The 21,039-nt window shown below is 31.6% G+C and overlaps 3 protein-coding genes across 5 annotated transcripts; 1 reads left to right on the top strand and 2 right to left on the bottom strand.

The window, feature by feature from the left end:
• The first annotated feature begins 241 nt into the window (after window positions 1–241).
• On the top strand, window positions 242–20,890 carry LOC122716616 (dnaJ homolog subfamily B member 13-like). The gene is made up of 7 exons (XM_043939881.1): window positions 242–693; window positions 3,231–3,387; window positions 18,672–18,893; window positions 19,201–19,345; window positions 19,636–19,813; window positions 20,132–20,303; window positions 20,596–20,890. The coding sequence occupies exons 2-7, from the start codon at window positions 3,320–3,322 to the stop codon at window positions 20,888–20,890; spliced, it is 1,080 nt and encodes a 359-aa protein (XP_043795816.1). The 5' UTR covers window positions 242–693; window positions 3,231–3,319.
• Window positions 5,468–14,809, bottom strand: LOC122716667. Of its 2 annotated transcripts, XM_043939968.1 has the most exons (8): window positions 14,693–14,809; window positions 13,418–14,544; window positions 10,972–13,276; window positions 9,537–10,084; window positions 9,044–9,179; window positions 8,793–8,971; window positions 8,515–8,658; window positions 5,468–8,407 (listed from the first exon to the last, which is right to left on the bottom strand). In XM_043939968.1, the coding sequence occupies exons 3-8, from the start codon at window positions 11,150–11,152 to the stop codon at window positions 7,943–7,945; spliced, it is 1,653 nt and encodes a 550-aa protein (XP_043795903.1). In that variant the 5' UTR covers window positions 11,153–13,276; window positions 13,418–14,544; window positions 14,693–14,809; the 3' UTR covers window positions 5,468–7,942. The 2 variants fall into 2 exon arrangements, with proteins under 2 accessions (XP_043795903.1, XP_043795911.1); XM_043939976.1 differs by having other exon boundaries at window positions 8,826–8,971; window positions 10,972–14,544.
• LOC122716676 (transcription factor SOX-9-like) lies at window positions 16,490–20,248 on the bottom strand. 2 transcript variants are annotated; one of them, XM_043939989.1, is made up of 5 exons: window positions 20,108–20,248; window positions 19,736–19,810; window positions 17,843–18,192; window positions 17,026–17,530; window positions 16,490–16,803 (listed from the first exon to the last, which is right to left on the bottom strand). In XM_043939989.1, the coding sequence occupies exons 3-5, from the start codon at window positions 17,880–17,882 to the stop codon at window positions 16,581–16,583; spliced, it is 768 nt and encodes a 255-aa protein (XP_043795924.1). In that variant the 5' UTR covers window positions 17,883–18,192; window positions 19,736–19,810; window positions 20,108–20,248; the 3' UTR covers window positions 16,490–16,580. The 2 variants fall into 2 exon arrangements, with proteins under 2 accessions (XP_043795924.1, XP_043795933.1); XM_043939998.1 differs by lacking the exons at window positions 19,736–19,810; window positions 20,108–20,248 and having other exon boundaries at window positions 17,843–18,350.
• Window positions 20,891–21,039: the final 149 nt, after the last annotated feature.

Here is a 21,039-nt window from a genome sequence, read left to right as displayed (position 1 = left end):
TGTGCACGGTTCTCCTGTTCCTCAGGTGCTAATTAAACTCTAAATTAGGAAAGCTCCGGGCACAGCATGGCGGACTCTCGAGAGCCCCCGAGGCCTCGAAGGCAAAATCGTCGATTGGTCGCAAGGATCCATGCTTCGTAACGGCGATTTCACTGGCGGTTAGATTCTTTTCGAAGATAGAGGACATTGGTCGCCGCCTTTCCTACGTTTCCCTGGCCAATCCATGCACGGGACCATTTTACGATTATACGACGGTTGGTCGATCCTTTTGAAAGCACGAGGCTTGCCAGTCCGCCCACGCGACAGTCGCGAACAGTCGTCTTCGCTGGTATACGCGCGTTCCGATCACCTCCGAGGAGAGCTTGCGATTCTTCGATCAGCCTCTCCTTCTTCATCGTGAACACACCATTTGTTTGCTCGTTCTCGATGGTTCACGTTCGACGAGTAGTAGTCGATGGTTTTTTTCTTCTTCTTTTTCTTTTCTTTTTTTTTTTTATTTAAGATGAAAGTGCAGCGAAAGGAAAAGATCCATTGGTTGCATAGATCGATTAAGAGTCGTCGCGATGAAGAAGACTCTAAAAGGGTGAGAAGATTGTGATAGATGTGTTATTTAAGGCTGTGCGATTTTGAAGACTTCAATTTACTTGGAGAAGGAAGAAAAAAAAAAAAAAAGAAGAAATAAACTGCATGATGGTAATTATTATTTTTTTTATTTTATAATAATTGAAAGATCGATGAAATAAATTAATACGTCGAATATGGTATATAATTTTTTTATTTTGGAAAATAAAATTATATGAAGATAATTCGTTCCTCGAAAAAGATAGAAGAAACTGAAGCTATAAAGCGAAACAGTTAACCATTTCGACGAGCAGTCAGTCTGACTGACCATTTCGAGTCAAATGACAAAAATCAACAGCAAGTTACATTCGACTGACCGATGTATCGCGAGTAGATATTTGAGCAGGACCGTTCCTTGTTTGCTATCGTGCGCGGTTTTGGCTGGTAAAGCAATCATTCAGCCCTGGCTGATATTTGTCCTAGTAATTTTGTAGAGGGAAAAGTCGCGATATCGGTGCTGCGAAGCAACGAAGACGTAACCGAGAAGTTATCTCTGTTAAACGAATACTATATACCATAGTCGATCCTTAATTTGTTCAACAGTTACCTGTGCACTTCGGTTATTAGCAAAATTGATGCCATGTGATAATTCTCAAACTAAGTCAAGGAAGGATATATAATTTCATTTGCAACTTCATCACTTGTAACTCATAAAACGCGTAAAATTGTCAAAGGTAGTCATTTTTAATTTTCAGAATTTCAAGAACCATATATTTCTTATTGAAACTGATCTTGTAACTCGTAAAATTCTTAAAACTATCAAATGTCTTCGAGTCATTGAAATTCAGAATTGATTATTATATTGAATCAATAAAAGTATCAATTTGATCATTTTTAATTTTCAGAATTCCAATAATTATTGCAGATTTGAATTTGTTTTGAATTTAAACTGTTTCCTGAAAAATATAACATATATAATATGTTATTAATTTTTATTGTAATATTTTTATGGATAAATATTAACAGTTAAAACAACAGAATCATCGATGCAGCATCCCACAATTTCCACAGTTTCAGATGCATCAATGGTGGCAATAAAAAGAAAAGAAAAACTTTTACCTCGAAAATTCTACGCGATGTCCACCGACTGTACGACTCGTTTACGATACGGATATACTGTCCGTCATTACCTGCCGGTTAGGTAGCTCACCTGACGGATTGGGAGGTCCAATCCACAATGTTCGTTCATCACGTTTGAAGAATGCCGCCTTTGGCTGGCTCATCTATAATAAACATCCACGATTACGATCACCGTGATAAAGCATACCCATAGAGTCTTTGTTCCACTATTTACAAATTGCATTCTACCGATGGATTCTTACACAGAAACGGAAGCGATCAATTCCTTTTACCGGTCACCGACGGTCTTCAAACATCTTTTTTCTTTTTCTTTTGTTTGATGAATGAAATTTTCCGAGAACATGATAGAATTCAATTCGGATAATTCTTTTCTTGCTTCTTTTATGCCAAGATAATTCATATCAAGATATATTTTTTCATCAGGTAAAGAGTAATTATAATAATTATATTTTTAAAATGTTAATATGATTTTAAAATCAATATATTTTTGAGTATTTGTTAAGTAAAAAATTAAATAATAAAGAAAGTATAAAGTATTGATANATAAATGTACAAGAAATATATATATATATATTATTTATCATATTATTTGTCATATTATTAAACTTTCAATGTATTAAAAGTAAAGAGTGGTAGAAAGTATTAAAAAAAAACAACTTTTATAATTACTTAATCTGTTACATGAAGTATAGTAAATAGATGATAAAGAATTAAACGCAATTGTTTTAGTGATTTCTTCACTGGTTGTAATATCTATAAATTGTACATAGTAGTACTTTTCAAAAAATCTTATAATTACCAGACAAAAAATTAGTATTTTTTTATAAAACGTTATAAGACCATTGAAATGATATTATCAAACGTTTCCATCTTTCTTTCCAGAAGAGAAACTCGTATGCTTCGGAGAATCATTGTTCTCCATTTTGACAGCTGTTTGTTTACGAGTATCATTATCAAAATCATCATCCCCAGTTCTACCATTGTTATTTCGATTTCCATTACTTGGTGTACCGATTATTATGTAACTTCCATCACCTCTTTCGCTCATGAAAGATTCGTAATTCTCTCGTTGACGATGCACTTTCGACGGATGAGTGTTCATCGTGTTACTTTGACAGTACCATTCTTTATCTCTTGCGTGATGAGAGCAATCCAAATAAGCCGTACAATTCTATAAATTTTTATATCAATTAATTTACTTTCTATGTATGTAACATATACATATTTAATATTTCTATAGTATATGTATAATTTACATTAAATTCGTAATATTTTACATAGGGTGTCTCTGTGAAAGGGATGATTTTAAATTGACCTGATGAATTTTCAACGTCGTTTTCCTAGAAAAACGAAGCAAAGTCATTTGCAAATTTGCACTTTCGACTTATTTTTCATGGAATTTTTTATAGAATCTCGGTTATTATGAGATATCGAAAGATTTTAAATTTTTCAATTTGAACGAATCATTTTAATTTATTAATTTAATACTTAATTATGATTGTTTACCACAACATTGTCCGAAATTCTAGATACTCCGCATCTGGATTGAGTGGCGAACCAGCAACATTCTTCCGGCGTGATTCGCGACAAAATTTCACCACTTTCCGTGATTCTGTGAATGGCAGCCGAAGTTCCCATAATCCCACAGGATCTCGATGAGAAAGGAAAGATGACAGGAGTGGAGAGGTAAGTCTTCGGAAGTAACTGAAGAAAATAAGATAACAACGTTACAATATTTTTATCATTTTTTGTTTTGTCTTTTTTTTTTTTTTTNTTTTTTTTTTTTTTTTTTTTAATTTTTTTTTTTACTGTCGCATTAGTTTATTTTCATTACACTGCTTACGTTTCTTTGTTTTAAATATTTTATTGTTTCTCCGTTCAAATTCATTATAGGACTTCGCTCCTTAAGCTGGTGTTCGAATTAAAAGTGAATTTAAGCTCAATAATACCGGTATTATTGTATTTCACATTATACATAATAACTGTACTAATAAAAGAACGTTCGTCATCATTAAGTTCCATCTTGCTGCGTTAACTCTATCAGTTTTATCTTTCTTTATTATTATTATTTTTTCTTCTTACTTATTTTATTTTTGAAGAAATAGACAAATTCGTTTTTGACGAATTTGATCCAATTTAAAATTATGTATGTCGACTTTATTCGTTTATCTGATAATAAAATAGACTAGATCGAGCTTAATTAGACTTGCTTTTACAATGTTCAAAAACTGATAGAGTTAAAATCACCGCGAAATATACTTTTTTCTTTCTTTCTTTCGAGTTGGAATTTGATACTTAATAACACGAGCCTTTGTAAGGACTTTTCTCACCAACTTGGCACTTGTAGGATTTAAGAGATGTACAATGGTTCATAATCGTTTCTCATTTCTATACATTTCGATCGCTTAACACATTCCTCTAGCGGTTAGAATGAATAGGTTTGCTAATATTTAGACAGAAAGTCATTTACGAGTTTATAATATGGGTTAACTTTTCTTAGTCACAATTATTTTGACATTGTTCTCTCTCTCTCTCTCTCTCACACACACACACACATTATTTTTCATTATTTTTTTTATCTTTTCACATTTCTTTCAGTGGTTTGAACATCACTACCTCTACGCTTAATATCGTTGCCAATAATGAAACTCGGATTATAGTTTATTCGTCCTTAATCGTAAGACGTAAGTCGTAATTCTATATTACAGTCTGCATCGCCAACAAGACAGATCAAAGTAACAAAATTATTAAAATTTTCAAGTAATTAACGCATCTCTAATATTTTCGTCATAGGATTCACGTTTTGGAGATGACGAGATTGGCGTGATATAATTCTTTTGGTTGTCTTAACTTTTGATCCATTTATGAGATACTTTATTTGATTCTTTGAATATATATTAGGTCCATCTTTTATCACTGTTAAAATATAAAAAATTAATTTATAAAGATATATTATACATATTATACAATGAGAGGATTTTTTTCTTTCGTGATTTGAATTTTTTCATATTTTAATAAATATAAATATTTGATATACCTATATCAATATTTTATATCGATAAAGTTTCAAAAAATTTTAAAATATGAAATTAATTTATGGAAGTATACACTGCACAGCGAAAAGATTTTGACTATCGTTATATTCTTTACTAGTGAAAAATTTGAAAAGATTGGACCTCGTTGAAATGAACCTTACAATAATAATCCAAAAGTTAAAACAACAAATGATCAATTGTTCTAGACAAACAATTACATACACATCGTTAAAATTTCTTAAAGAATTTTTTTTTATCACAACTCGTCTTTCCTGACGTCGCGACGATATTCAGCGTTTTCCATCGCTGTGTTCCACTATAAACTATGATTAATTTTAAAATAAATCACAGCATTTACATCATTTCATGCCTCTTGGATGTTTTTATACATCCAAGAACAAAAAAGTTGAATGTTATCATCGTTAAATGTTTCTATTACGCTCGATTAATATTTATCATAAATCTTAACTTGATCGAATAATGATCACACAATTTTCAAGCTATTTGCCCTATTCTTTTGTTAAAAAGCAATGTTCCTTCAATTAAATTCATTTACTTTCATATTAATTTTCACTTAACACGCACAATATTATAATGACAAAAATATCTTATGATCAAATAAATTAGAAGAAAATAGGAAAAGAAATTTGAACAATATTTTGTTTTTAATATTATGTTATCCTAAAATTTTATACATATTGTTGTCTTCGATTAATATTTATTTATGAAGAAATTTCTTTCTTTAAAGTTATCCTCGTTAGAAAAAATTCAATATAATCTTTAAATGTATTTTTTTTTTATTATTTTATATCAAATAACATTGAGTGTGTTAAGCGGTATTTCACATGAACATTCTTGCCTCTTTGTTCGAAGCAATCGAGCGAACGGAAACAAGGGAAGGTTCTTCATACGCGATAAATTACGTGGGACGTAAGCGCGACGGTGAACGCGAAATAAAAGCTTCTCTTTTAATTTGGTCCCATTATAGGTACAGGATAGCTGGCACGAATTATGTCAAGTCGATGTACCGATAGATCAATCAACATGAGTTATAGGTGCCTGCACGGGATTCAGAACTCGATTATAAAAGAAATACAAATAAGAAATTATATTATTTTCAAAATGAGACAAAAAATAATCTTTGTAACTCAGATTAATAAAAGATGAGAGTTTCTCTGCTTGAAAATATTCTTATCCAAATATTACCGTATTTTCTTATTAATTCAAATACTAATAGATTTTACTATGAACTTAACGAGTAAAATAAATTTTGCATTATTGCATATAATATCGCACTTCTCAGAAATGTTAATGCGAACATTTTTTTTCTTCTGTTTTATAATTTCAAAAGGTCCCAAAGTTATCATAGTAAATGGAATATTAAATATACGTTAAAATGGATGTATAAAAAATTCCAATAAATCTTATGTGCCTCATTTTTCGAATTTGCATTACAACTACTCTTATCTATATTTGTCTACAATCTTAACATATAAAATTGATCCAATTTTTTTACTTATTTTAGAACAATAATATACTAAGTGGCGATATTTTCTTTTCTTCTTCCTTCTTTTTTTTTTTTTTTTTTGTTCAATATTTAATTTTTTTGCAATCGAGAAATAAAAGAGTTCTGAATGCAAAACTACCGTACACACCCTTAAGAGAAACATATTTTTCACGAACAGAAGTGCATGTATTCGTCGGCTTCTCGACTTCCTACGTTCGCAATATTAATGATCACTTTTATTTATACGTTTCTCCGCGCGGCAATACGTGTCGCCTAATTATTCTACTAAATAATTCATATATTTCTTCGTCGCGCGTTTTCGTTCCTTCATTAAACATATAAGTACAATATATTCTTTAAATATATATATACATATATATATATATATTTAATGTATTCATATAATTCATCGTTGGTACACTAATCTTAAGTGTATCATCGGCGATATCTAACAACTTGATGGAAGATGCCGATTAAGTACTTTTATCGACACATTTTGATTATATTTCTTTATTAAGTATAAGCAACCTACAAATTATATTAATATTTTATAATATCTTTTATAATAAAAAGATATCTTAAATAATATTCTGATAACTGAAATTTTTGAAGGAAGAAAGTTTATATTAAATTGTTTTTTTTTTAAATCATATAAAATATTTTATCTCAAAAATTTCAATATTAATATATTAATGAAAGTTGCTCAGCTTAATATAGTTGACGTACGAGACTCGCAAATATCGTGCTGCTTTTGATTTTTTCTTTTTTGATTCAATTAATTTTGAAGACCTTTAACACGTTTTCTGCCAGTTTATTTTTGAATAAATATATATTTTCAGGCCATATCAATCTCCTTCTTATCTCTGCTTTTTTTTATATTAATAAAACATTCAACTAGGAAATACGTATAATGAAAATTAATTTAAGAATTTTTTTATATTTTATCTATCAATGATAAAAATATCACTTGGCCTGAAAATAAGTTTCAATGTATACCGAAAATAGTACATGGGGCAGAGAATGTGTTAATAGTTTCACAATTCTTTTAAAGGCACAATCTCGACAAACATGTAAGTAAAACATGTGGTTTGTCGGGATGTTTCGTACGTCATTTATAGTTTTTGACAAATTAAAAATATTTGTCCTAAAAATATTTGTACAAATAAAAGAAATTATAATTATTTAAGAAATTGATTTAAATAAGTTCGCTGAAATTTATTAATTACAACAAACGATTCTTCCTCCATATACAAAATATTATCAGATTATTTGAACGTCGAAGAAAATAATTTATAATTCTAAAAACAATTGGACATAATTCACGTCCCTGACGAATCGTTAATTTCTTTCAAGGGCTAATTATTTAATAAATAAATGCAACATTTGTAGACTCATAAAAAAATTTTCATATTAAATACAACTTCATTTATAATTTAATCATACATGCAAAATTGAAAATACTAAAATTGATAATTAATCGAATTTGTAAATATCTATGTGCAATATATATATCCCAAAATATACCAATTTTTTAATCACTTTTTTATCGTTTTTTTGGATGCAACAGTTCAGAATATCCAGAATGAAGATTATGAGAAAATGTTTTAGTGTTCACACTTTTGAAAATAACTGACTGAGAATTCTATGTAAGACTTTCAATGGGAAAACGCTTAGCCCACGAAAGAATTTAAAGATTCGTTTAAATTTCGCTACCTATAGCGCCTACATGAGGACTATGCCATCGAGGAATATTTGGCTGGTCACAATACATGCCCATCGACGTAGAAGCGACGAGGTCGTTATTCGAATCTTCGAAGCTCGCTTCCTCGCTATCGTCGCCATCGAATGACCTCACGGTCGTCGTTGCGGTCGTGGTGACCACGGATGTATCGTGCGTCGCAGTTGTAACTGCAACCCCATTTATCTCTGACATACGATCCGTACTTACATTAGTACTTTCCGTGTCGGCGACTTCCACGCTTGCACCACTCTCGCCCACCATATTCACGAAAAACTCAGATCTGGAGAACCTGCCGATCTCTGTAGAACCGAATGCTTGGTGAAAACCAGGCAACGGTTGCTTACTGACAGTTTTCTTTTTCGGCTCAAATCTTTCGACAGATCGCCGAGATTCACGTTCCTTTTCGCATGATATGCTAGATTCCTGATTATAAATTGAATAATATTTAATAATTAATTAGTTACGTTCTATTTATGAAGTTTTAGTTTGAAGGATGAATCATAAATGCATAATATAATCGAATGTTGTACCGTTGTTGCAGCTAGGTTATCCATAGACATTCTATTATTTATAGCGTTTGGCTCCCATCTGGGTCCATCATCTTCACGACGAATCCTCATTGCGGACGCAGAATCCATAACAGAATTTACTGAAGTTTCTAGCATTCTTGGCATCTGAAAAAGAATTTATATAGTCATTATCTATTGTATTATTCATAATAATAAGTTTTTTATTGGGCGGATTCTTTGTTCTTTTCTTGTTATTCGTGGATATATTCTGCAATTGTGTAAAATAGGAAAAGGAAAACCTGATGTTCAGGAGGCGTATACGATGCTCGTACATTCTCAATATCGAGTTTGCTTGGATTGTACATCATTCGCGCTGTTTCTTCAGGAAATTCACAGTGTCTAACGGGTACACGATCCCGTAATAACACGGTGTGACGCGGCCCTCGAACTCCAATATTTCGAGGCATAGACGAAGCATCTATGAAAGAACAATAAAAATTCATTTTTCATTGATCTCATAGATTTTTCATCGGATTTTATCTTCACTTACGTGGTAATACGTTATGGCAAAATTGACCCCATGGCCCATGTCCATGTGGACCAGGATTCTGAATGTTTGGGTGAAGAATGTTGCTCATTTGAGAAGGATGAGACGTTCTGGCATGTTGATGAGCATTCCCGCCATTCTATGATCAACAATTTATAGAAATTTTTTAAGAAAATAAATTATTATCTATGGAATAATCTGATAAAAATTCTGACTATGAAAAGAAATCTTTGTCCATATAATTAAAATTTTGTAAAGTTTTCAATTACAGTTATCATTTATAAATAAATAATTTCACTATTTTAACATTAAGACTGTTTAATCTTTTTTCAATAAAATCATAATACAGGATATCTTTTCAAACCTTCATTTACAAAATTTTATTCTTTATTTTCATTTAATTTTCTTACAAAAAAAGCATTTTATTACTAACCGACTTCAAAAACACCACGATTCCATAGAGACACCCTGTATAATTTCCAAGAAAAACACTCACCTGATAAGGATGCCATTTCTGACCATCAGTGAATTCATTGTACTCCATATTCTCCTGACGACGCAACTCCCTTTCCCTATTAACATCGCTGAAATCGACCGGATATCCGTTATTCGAAAACGTAGCACCGCATTCAGCAGACACGGTATTGGCCACGCTGGCCACAGCCTGATTTCTCATCACGTCTTTGCATTTATCGAGGCCACGTTGATGCATTGCACCCATTACTTGCAGTCTTTCGATAGGATCAGCCACGTTTCCGTACCAATCGGTCATTCGGGGTGAATGGATCGGTTTTGGACGAGGCGTCGATTGAAACCAAGGTTCCGCGACTCGAACCGGTTCCATGGACGAATTCATCGGTATGTTAGCCGAGGAAACGCAGCCGAAACGATGCTGATGATCTAGGAAGCCGCCGGAAGTGACTGGACCAGCGATCACGCTCGCACGTGCGATCGCGCTCTGCAAGATCGATCGTCTGGATAATTCGCGGCTCTGTTCGCGCATCGCTTTTCGCAATCTCGCTTCTTTGGGATTGTACACGTAATCTGTGAAACAGGTAAAACATTTAAAATTATTAGAAACTTAATTTTTATAAGTTTTTATAGATTATTAAATTTTATAATGAAATTATAATATATATATATTCATTATATCATTACACGTAAAATATTATAATAGTAGAAAGGATGATTTTTAACTATAAGTGACACAAAAGTAACACAATTTTAAGTTTACATGATTAAAAGAGAAAATTTGTTAAAAATGAATAGTAATAAATAGAGTAAGTAATGGATTATCGATTGTCTTTTTGAGTCACTCTGTATAGTGTTTTTTCTTCGCGAAAAAGTAGATAAGAAATGCAAATACTGAGAATGAACATCTTATTATATATATATATATATATATATATATAAGATTAAATCTTCTCAAGCATTAGATATTTAATTTTTAGTTTACATATTACTCCTGGGCAATTTTAAATAATTCTATAGAGTTTGCACATTTTTTTTCACAATATTAAAATTTCTTGCAATAAGAACGCAATTAAAAATTAATTTTAATGTTTTCAAATAATCTTGCAACAAGAGAAAATAATATTTAAAAATATTTCTATATTACTTAACTAATCGTGACTTCCACGCATGTGCGTTAGATCTCACTATTAATCTATTTAAAATTCAATGCACAATATAATTAAATTCTACCTCATTTTTAATTGATTTTCATAATTTTGTCATAAATTTTAATGACATTTATGCTGACAATTCTTTCTTCTTTCAATTTAAAAATAAAAGTAAATTGATCAATCAATTTATAAATACTACATCAATTAATAATTTTAAATAAATGTAAAAAAACGTAATTATAATTAATAACATTTGAAACGAATAACAAATACTTGTTTCACAAATTCTTTTAAACATTTAAATACCTATAGGATACGCAGGCGTTACAGTCCCGTTGTATCGCGCGCTCGTTTCGATTGCATTGGAGATCGGTGGCGGTTCATAACCACCGTAATCGGTATTCATGTTATCATAGCAAAAGTAATGTTGTTGTTGATAAAAGTGGCTCCCTGCCGCGTAAGCCTCGACGTAGTTGCAACAGTCCATCTTTGCGACCAAGGGCGGTCCTTATCGCGCCGCAAAGAATGACTTCTTTACTTCCCGAAGCTTATCAGCCACGTTTGCGCGTTAAATCCTATCAAGCGAGCCTTGAACACATAACCAGAGGCAAATTTATTTTATCTACGAATCGTTTCAAATCTTTCGAGATCGAGTGTCTTTCTTTCTCTCTCTCTTTCTCTCTCTCTTTTTTTTTTTATTATTTGGAAGAATCGCAAAAATTGGCCCCTTTTTACTTTTTCTTCTTTCTGCTTTTTTACAATTTATCTTCTTTCTTAAATTTTCGTCTTCTCCTTTCTTTTCTATTGTTTTATCATATATGTCAGCAAATAGAATTTACGTGGGAAGACCACGTAAGAGAAGGGTACATCGGGAGGCGTTCGATCGGCCTCCTGCATTCCGTCGGGAAGACCCAGTGTTTTTAGTCCCGTCGCGCGTGGCGTCATTATTGTCCCCGCCGACGTTGTCCTCGTCCTCCTCGTCGTCATCGTTTACCCCGCGTAGCCGTTGATCCAATTCGCAAAAGCTGGTAGAGACTTACTAACTATAGACCCGACGATCTTGGCTCGAGGGCCACGCGACCTGTCGATTCCAAAGTGGATACAATTGAACGTATTGGACAACCCGCGTCATAGTAACTGCATCGGGCGCAAGATCGATGCTCAAAGTTTTTTCTCTCCTTTCAACACCTCCCACATTCCCGTTTTTTTCTTCTAATTTGTTCGAGTGTCACGCATCTCGAATTCACGTTTTTCTGACGACAATCGATAGTTTATTTTAGTTTATTGCGAGCAATTAAACGAAATTATTTTCATCTGTTTAGCAAAGAATTGTGTCTGCAATCATCTATAAATTTGATTCTTATTTCTGTACGAATGTTTTAATTTTGCTTCGTGTTTTTGTATAAGTTTTTACATAAGCTTTTCTTCTTTTTAAACAGTTTTGTATAATCAATGATATCTACATTGAAAATTCATTTTTATTCAAACAAATAGATATACCCTATTTGTTTTATTAACATCACTCGAATCATGATGATTTATTAAAAATACACTCAATCACGTACACCTAATCTCCAATGCAAAATTCCAATGTTTAACGCACTGATCGTTTTTATTCTCCAATCATTCTCCTCATTCACGATGTTTATTCAATTACTTGGACAAAATCTACATGAATCACTTCAACCAGTTAAAATATCATCTATCACCTTTGTATCGAGTTTATGATTTCTTCCATTCGATTTTTTACGCTTTTCGTTGTCACTCTCGATACATTCTAATCACAATCATAAATTTAATTTCTATTCTCCTCGGAGTTATTTCTCTTGGCTATTTATTCTTCGTCCAACGCAGTATCCAACGACCTATTTACGCGAGCGTCTCCCGCTATCTGACTGATACTTCTCTGGAAGAGGCGCGCGTGCCGCAAGCGGGAACGATAGGCCGCGCACGGGAGACCCGTGTTCCTGCCTCGCGGTGCACTTGGATCGCACTGATTTTGCGAGCGGCAGCACCGTGCACGTCGACGAATTTACGTGTGCGTTTCGTCATCGACGAATCCGACAGAGTTGGAGGGAGAGAGAGAGGGAGGGGCTGGTCTAGCAAGAGGGTGGCTTTTTCCCCACCCTGGTGAGCGAAGAGCGTTCAAGCCACGAGGTGAACGAAAAGAGTTCCGGCCTTCAATGTCTCCCCCGATGTGCGCAAAATATCCCAAGAAACCCTTTTTCGCCAGCCTATCGATTTGCAAAAGCTTCCTCCTCGTTGATCCTCTGTCAAAGGATCCGTCTCACTTGAAATTGAACGTGTTTTTGTTCAAGAGAGAAGAGTTGATCGAGGTGTCGTGTTATTCTTGCTACCATCCCTCCACTCGGCAACTCTCATCGATTACCCCAGAGTTCGAACTCGCCTTTTAAATGGATCGTTTACTCCGGCTGCTGTGTATTGGTCCATATCGGTTCTTCTTTTTGATTTAACTTGAATCGTGATTCTATATTATGCGTTATTTCGTCATTCATTGTTTCGTCATTTGTTATATATATTTGGAACATAAATTTTATTTATCCTTACTTTGAGATTTATTCGTTTTTCTTTTGAAAATATTCTCTCTATTCTGAAAATATAATAAATGTATTTATATTAATTATGTAAGTAAGATGTAGATGCGATATCTAAAATTCGAAAAATTATTATAAGTAGAAAAACAAATATTTTGATGGAGTTCTAAATTATTTTTTATAGTAAAAAAGCATACTTAATTATTAAAAAGTTCGTGCATAAGTAGAAGTCCCTCGTTTCTTGCTGTATTTTGAAATTTATCTACCACGTTACAAGGACTGCAGTAATTTTTTTCACCTTGTTGTACGGGGGTTGCAGTAATCTTTTTATCGTGTTATATCAACACATACTGCACTCATTTTGAAAAAGTACCAAACAATTTTGCACCAATCAAAGATATAGAAATCATTTTACGAACTTTAGCTCAAAAATCTCTTCTCCTCAAAATTTTAATTCATTATCTATTCGATTAATTTTATTCAGCTGTTATTTTAAAGACATATTCTATACAATAACGCATTTTTTTATAAAAGTATATAAGAATAAAATTAACATAATTTCATCGGGTATATATCTTTAGCAATTACAAAAACAGCGTGTCATTTTGATAAATTTCACGTTAATCATGCGTTAATAATTCTAGTGTTAATATAAATCTCTGGATCATCGATTCTAAAATTCCAAATCTAATCAAACATAAGATCCGATCAATCTTGAGCATACTTTTCAAGGAAAATCCGCGTGACGTTCGCAGCAACGGGAGGCTCTCGTTTTCTCGAGCAACCAAGCATCGCGTCGATGCGATAGCGGATCGATGACCGGCGATCGTTACACACAGCGAGAGGAGAGAGAAACAGAGGGAGAGCAAGTAGAAAGGAGAGAGCGAGGAATACTCCTCCCTCGCGTGTCTTTGGCTCGATATGCCTGCTGGATGCACGAGCCTCGACATTTTGACGGCTTCCCTTGGTGCGACCGTGCGTCACCCCTCTTTTTCCTCGTCACGCGTGCGATGCAGTCGCGCAGATGCACGCGAGTCCGCTCGCCCGCGTCCTCGGACGCTCGCGCAGAGCATATCGACACTTTCCGGTGATCTTAATTGACCACTCGGCTTGCTCGCTATGCGCTGGCCCATCGTTGATTGCACGACTACCGTTTAGCAGTGTATTTAGCCCGAATCTTTGCACCCTTTCAATCCGATACTGATTACATGGTTGCTCGTTGTCCTTCATCTGGGAGGACGATTCATCTTTCTTTTCCTCTTCATTTCTTCTTATATAATAATTTATAATCAATGTATCAAATTGAGATATTGAATTAGAATCTCTGTAAAAAATAGAAATTTTTAAAATTAATTTTTAAAGAAGCTATTATGAAAATATTTTTTTAAAATATTATTGGAAAAAGATTTATGATATGATTTTTTAATAGAAATTTTTGAAAAGTTTTTTTTAATGAAATATATTTTTCCTACCTTTTTATAATATTAATAGGGATTTGTCATTTTTCTTTGATTATTCTTGATCTTTATGATTTTCATTTTTATAATATTCAATGAAATATGCCATTCACAATCCTTGTTACTTATTACACTTTTTTTTTTATTTCATTTCTTTTCATATCACGAGTTTTAATTTTTAAATTTGAAACATTTTGTGAAAAAATGTTAATATTAAATTTTTTTCATTTATTTGCCACTATTTAGTTTTCGTTTATTCGTGAGAAAAATGTTCAACTATTTATTAAACTAATGTTAATTTAATGTAATTTCACTGGAAATGTGATAATAAAAAAAAGAATGTGATTACGTTAAAAGTGAAATAGATATTGGCTCAAACGATCGATCCGTCTAATATGCAATTACTATTTGCATTCGATGTATCGGTTCATCTATGGCATTCATGGATTATTCGCTATTAATTAAAACAGTTACAATAGTTGAATATGCACACTCTCATATCCCCTACGAAACCGTTCTAATGTCACTCAATTCGTGCAACTAAACTGATGCATCGAATCGCAGAAACGGCATAATCAATAGCCAATAATCAAAACGGCAATCAAAATAATTTAATCAAATAATCGTGAAATAATCAAATGACCAAAATATCATATTATTATAATCATTAAAAAGCATAGAATTAAAATAACTGAGCATGAAAAAGAAATGAATTCCTTTTTTCTAAATACAAAAAATTATATCTCAAAAATATAGAGAAAATAATACCTCCTAAAATTAGAATTTTTTGCAATTTCAAAATTATGAGTCAATATAATTATTGCATTACAATGCAATATTTTTTTCCAATCAATTTACATTATTGAATTCTGTTTTTATAACATTATAGTTACAAACAAAAATTCTAAAAATTTGTTTAATATTTTTTTAAATCACTATTTTTTCTTTAAAAAATTGAAATAGGTATTAATAAGTCCTATGAAATTATTTTTATATCATGAAAATTATTTTTCAACTTTGATTTACATAATTTCTATAAAGTATCTATTTTATGTATTGTATCAGACGATATTTACATTTTACAATCATGTTGCAATCATTACTATGACTTATGCATGATGAATATACATATATGCCTCTTGCACTTTTTCGTCCTGAATTCTGTGAATTAGCTAACAGAGGAGAAAGCGAACGATCGCGGAGAAGCTAAAATGCGATTATAGCTCGTCGATTTGTGGGTGGGATAGCAGAGCGATACGAGTTTTGCGGGTCGAGGTACAGGGCACAGGGTGGCAAGCGGAGAAATATTCTCGGGTGAGTGACGGGGAACGGGCAGGAGGGAACAGTAGAGACCGGAGGTATTGATTGCGACGCGACTCTAGGAACCTGCCCGATACACGACCGCGCTCTACCTACCTACCTACTACCTACACCCACCGACAAGCGCGATTATTCCTCACATATCCCGTGTTACTGAGCATTCACGCGACTAAATGTCCTCCTAGCTGTATGCAGATCCTCACTGCAAAATCCGTGAGAACTTCTTAAATATTTAGTGTCGATCATTAACACACATTTGTGACTGGTAATATTTTTTTTCCCATTGACCAAACGTAAATTTTTCTTTTTGCAAAATATTAAGAAAATCAAATGTAAATTATCAAAGTTATTAATCGCTGAAAATAAAAATAAATTGAAAATGAAATTATTTTTATAGAAATTGATTTAAAAAAAAATTTTAAAATCAATATTGATTACCGTTTAAAATTTAGTTTACAATTAATTAAATTCTCTTTGTAGAATTTGTACATAGATGATTGATAAATGTATAAATTCATTCAAGTTTGGTCTATCATTTTTCACGATGTTTTATCCTTTTTTGTGTTTGTAAGGATACAAGAAACTATCGTGTACCTACCAAACGCGAGGCACGAACATTCAGTCGTATCGGTAAACTTCGACGAGCCGCTACAAACGCGAAAACGAGGTCATATTGGTTTGAAGAGAGACTATAGGCATAAAGCGTACCGGGATACTTCCTCTTATGCTCCGCGTCCACTTCCCGGGCCAGGGCAAAGTATTTTTCCTTTACGTCTTTTGCCATGTTCTTCCAAAGAATACCTAATCTGTACAACATAAAAAATATAATTTACAATATTCTATATATGCATATATATAATTATTTTTAAATTTTTGAAAATATATAAAATTTAATTGTACCCAAAAAAGATATTTAATACGAAGAATAAGTTCTATATAAAATAAAAATATAAAATATAAATATTTTACAATTATTTAATATTGTATAAAGAAAAAAAAACTATGTATTATAAAGAAAAAAAACTAGCCTAACACTAATGTCCTTGTTAGACTCTCGAGGATTCTCCGCAGCGAGCTTTTTTCGCCATTCATTGGCGAATAACATGAAAGCGTTCGCTGGTCGTGGGATTTTTCGTTTAACTCCATTCGAATCGGCAATTCTCCCATCGATGCATAGAAATGCTGGGAATCCTTCTGGACGTATCTGCGATCGACCGAGTTGCTGCAGCACGAAGATTTTCTCTTCATCGCTTTTTTCACGATTACTACAAATCTGTCTCGCTTCCAACCGTATCTTTTTCTTTAATACATTCTCTTTATCGTTTTCCAAATCTTCGTCGTTCGTCGCCAAGGAAACCTTGAACATTTCTTCTTCAGATTTTTCCTTTTTACAATTTCCTCGCGACTTTTCAGGCGCGCTACAGGAGAACGAATTGTTGTCGATTGCATGTTGACTAGGAGATGGACTATCACAATTAGAAAATCCTTCGCAATCGCTTAAATTTTTTTCCTTAACTTCCGTTTTAACCGCGGCTAGAAATTATTTCATTTTATTTATATTTCTTAGTAAAAAAATATATTTTCATAATCAAAGTTAATATTTTTTACAATATATATATATATATATTTCTATATTTAGATAATATTTAAACATTGAAACTGAATTAAATAAATTAAAAAAATAAAATTTCAGACAGTCTTAATAATGGTGTTTTGAAACAAAAAATCGTAATAAGAAATAAATTGTGTAAGTATTAGTATCAATTACATTTTTATTACGTTGTTAATAATTCTGGCAACAATAATGAATAAAATTCACAAAGAAATTCTTATTTTGATTCTCACCTTTCTGCACGAGGTTCAAAATTAATTCAGAAGCATCCATGAGAATCTTTTCTTTAGATGGAATATCAATAAATAGCTATTTAATGATCGTTCTGTGTTCAACAATAAATGTCGGACATGAGACGTTTAATAATTACAAAAGCTAACACACGAGCGTAGATTGTATTTCGTTGTCGAGAGGGGCGCGTTGGTTGTTGATAACACTTGAAAAATCGTTAAGAAACGATGCGATTTTCTTTCTTTTATTTTTTGATCGACATTCTTCCATGACATCAGCCGTGTATATGTAACAACAGAAGATAGTCGCTTGTGTAAGTGTTTCTTCCACCATCTTGTTCAAATTCTTTTTTCTACTTAAATAAAACAATTTTTAAAAATTTAGTAAAAGAATAAAAATAGAATAATCATGTCATGCGACGAAACTTGTACATGTGATAAGCGTGGTATAGATTATTATGGTGTATTATCATTAACAAAAGATTGCGACGATTTGGAAATCAAAACAGCGTAAGACAATATAATTTATAATATTAATATTTATTTTCCGTCTTCTTCATCAATTCGACAATAGTTCTATGTTGCAAAATATCATCAACATTAATAATGTATAATAATAATTAATTGATCAAATTATATTGCAGTTGTTATTTTAATATAAATAAATAAATTAATATTTTAATATTAATAAATAAATAAAAAAATAAGCATATTTATTTTTATATATATAGCATATTTATTTTATTATATATATTATTATATATATTATTATATATATAATATAATTTTTAATTTTTATTAAATAATTTATGTATTATATTATAATTTTCAGATTTCGACGTTTAGCGATACGATACAATCCTAAAAGAGCAAAGGATGAAAGTTTAAGTACTATTTTTGCCTTGGTAACTGAAGCATACGATGTACTTTCAGATCCTCTTAAAAGAACTGTATATGATCAATTCGGTGAGGAAGGTCTTAAAAATGGCATACCTGGAACCGAAGAATTCATCTGTCCATATGTTTATCATGGAGAACCGATGAGAACTTATAGGTATTCAAATCATATTATTATTATAAAACATTTTTTTTTTTAATTTTTACAATAAGAATATAAATAAAATATCCGCTAAATATTACATTAAAATACTAAAATAAGTGAAATTTCATAGAATGTAATCTTTTTTCGTAATTTTACTTATACTTTATTTTTTTCCTCTAATTTCATATATTTCAATATTATTATATGAATTATATAATCCTCAACTTTATCTAAGCGTATGATTAACTTAACAATCACTTGAAAACTTTGAATATTTACAACCCGATCTACATCTTTCTCATTAGAAGTATCTCTACAGGGAATTCTTCGGTACCGAAAGTCCTTATGCTGATCTAATCTACGCAGTAACGCAGTCTCCATCTCTTCTCGAATTTCCCGAGGGGCGGGGTATAAAACGTAAAGAAGAGCCTCTGATAAAAACCTTGTACTTAACCCTTCTGGAGGTATTGTATCGATATTCTATTTATTTATAGTTTTCTGTTTCCAGTTTTAATCAGTAGATAACGTGTGACTCGTCATATCAAACTATATTTTTTTTTTATTATTATATATTTTCATATTTTCATAAATCATAAATTTTAAGATTTATGAATACAAATTTATTATTCATTATATTATGTTAATCCCTTATCATTATATAATTGATCAAATGTATTTTATCAAATATTCTAATATAGATCCTTTATCTATATTGATAATCAATTTTAAGAAATCTATTTCTCGATATGAATAGGTTTTTCTTGGTGGAATTAAGAAAATGAAGATACAGAGATTGGTTTTGGTAGGGGATGATAAATCTATGACAGTAGTAAAAGAAAAAATTTTAACAATACCTATTAAACCAGGCATACCGACAGGAACGAGGATAACATTTCCAGAGGAAGGTGACCAAGGACCCACGAAAATACCTGGTAAATTATTAATGTTAATTAAAAAAAATATTTTTGTCTTTTTTTATTCAATAGAATATGTTCAAATTTAAATCATTTCTGTTCGATAAAATAAAAAGATTCTTATTACGTACTTCTATAATACGTAAATAGAAATAGAATCAAATTCATTTTTTTTTTTCTTTTCAAAAATTTATTACAGCGTTTTTGCTTATATTGGTTCGAATTTCAAGAATTTAAAGAATGTATTTAAAATGCATCATTTCATGATGGACAGAAATGGGTTAATCGTAGTGGTTCGCATAATATCTTTACTCAGTCCTAAGCACGTCAGCGTAGCGGATGTAATCTTCATCACGGAGGACCGGCCTCACGAGACCTTCCGAAGAGAGGGCTCTGACTTGCACATGACGGTCGATATCTTTCTGCGAGAGGCACTGACCGGAACAGTGGTCACCGTCGACACCCTCGACGACAGAACCCTTCGAATACCACTAACGTCTGTCATCACGTACGTGCCACCATCTCCATTTCCAATTCATTTTACTTTCCTTCTTTGTTTGTTTATAATTATGAATAATTATTTTACGTTTAATATAACAAATCCTAGAAATAAATATAATTGTTGACAGATTTTTCTTAAATAAAAAAAATTGACAATATTTTACATTATTTTATATTGTTTTATATTAATTATATTATTTTATAATAATAATTATAAAATATAATTATAATATTTTATAATAATAATATAATAATAATTTATAAAAAAATATGTAATATTCTTTTTTGCTGTAAAATAGACCAGATTATAAAAAACGCATACTTGGAGAAGGATTGCCATTACCAGAAAATCCAAAAGGAAAAGGAGATCTAATTATAACCTTTAACATTGAATATCCGGTATATATGCCAGTATCAAATAAAAATTATGTTAAACGAGCGTTTGATACATCAGAAGATATTAGAGATACAGAATATGTTCATCGTCTTATATTGGCTAATAAAATGCGTAGAAATATTGATTTTGATGTTCCTGTACGCCGAGATCCTAAAGATTATGAAGCAAAAGAATTAGACTTTATTTGTAACATTTAATTTTTCCATATTTTAATGGTATCAATTTATTAACTCTTTAAATATTTAATTTTAGATGTATATTATTTTTTTGCAAATAAAATCACTGTATATTTCGATTTGTTAAATGATTTTACCAATTTAATAAATGTTATTTAATATATATATAT

Source organism: Apis laboriosa, unplaced genomic scaffold (genome assembly GCF_014066325.1).
Source record: "Apis laboriosa isolate Shangri-la unplaced genomic scaffold, ASM1406632v1 scaffold1167_cov151, whole genome shotgun sequence".
Taxonomy (NCBI): Eukaryota; Metazoa; Arthropoda; class Insecta; order Hymenoptera; family Apidae; genus Apis; species Apis laboriosa.
This window is presented reverse-complemented; position numbering and strand designations above follow the sequence as displayed.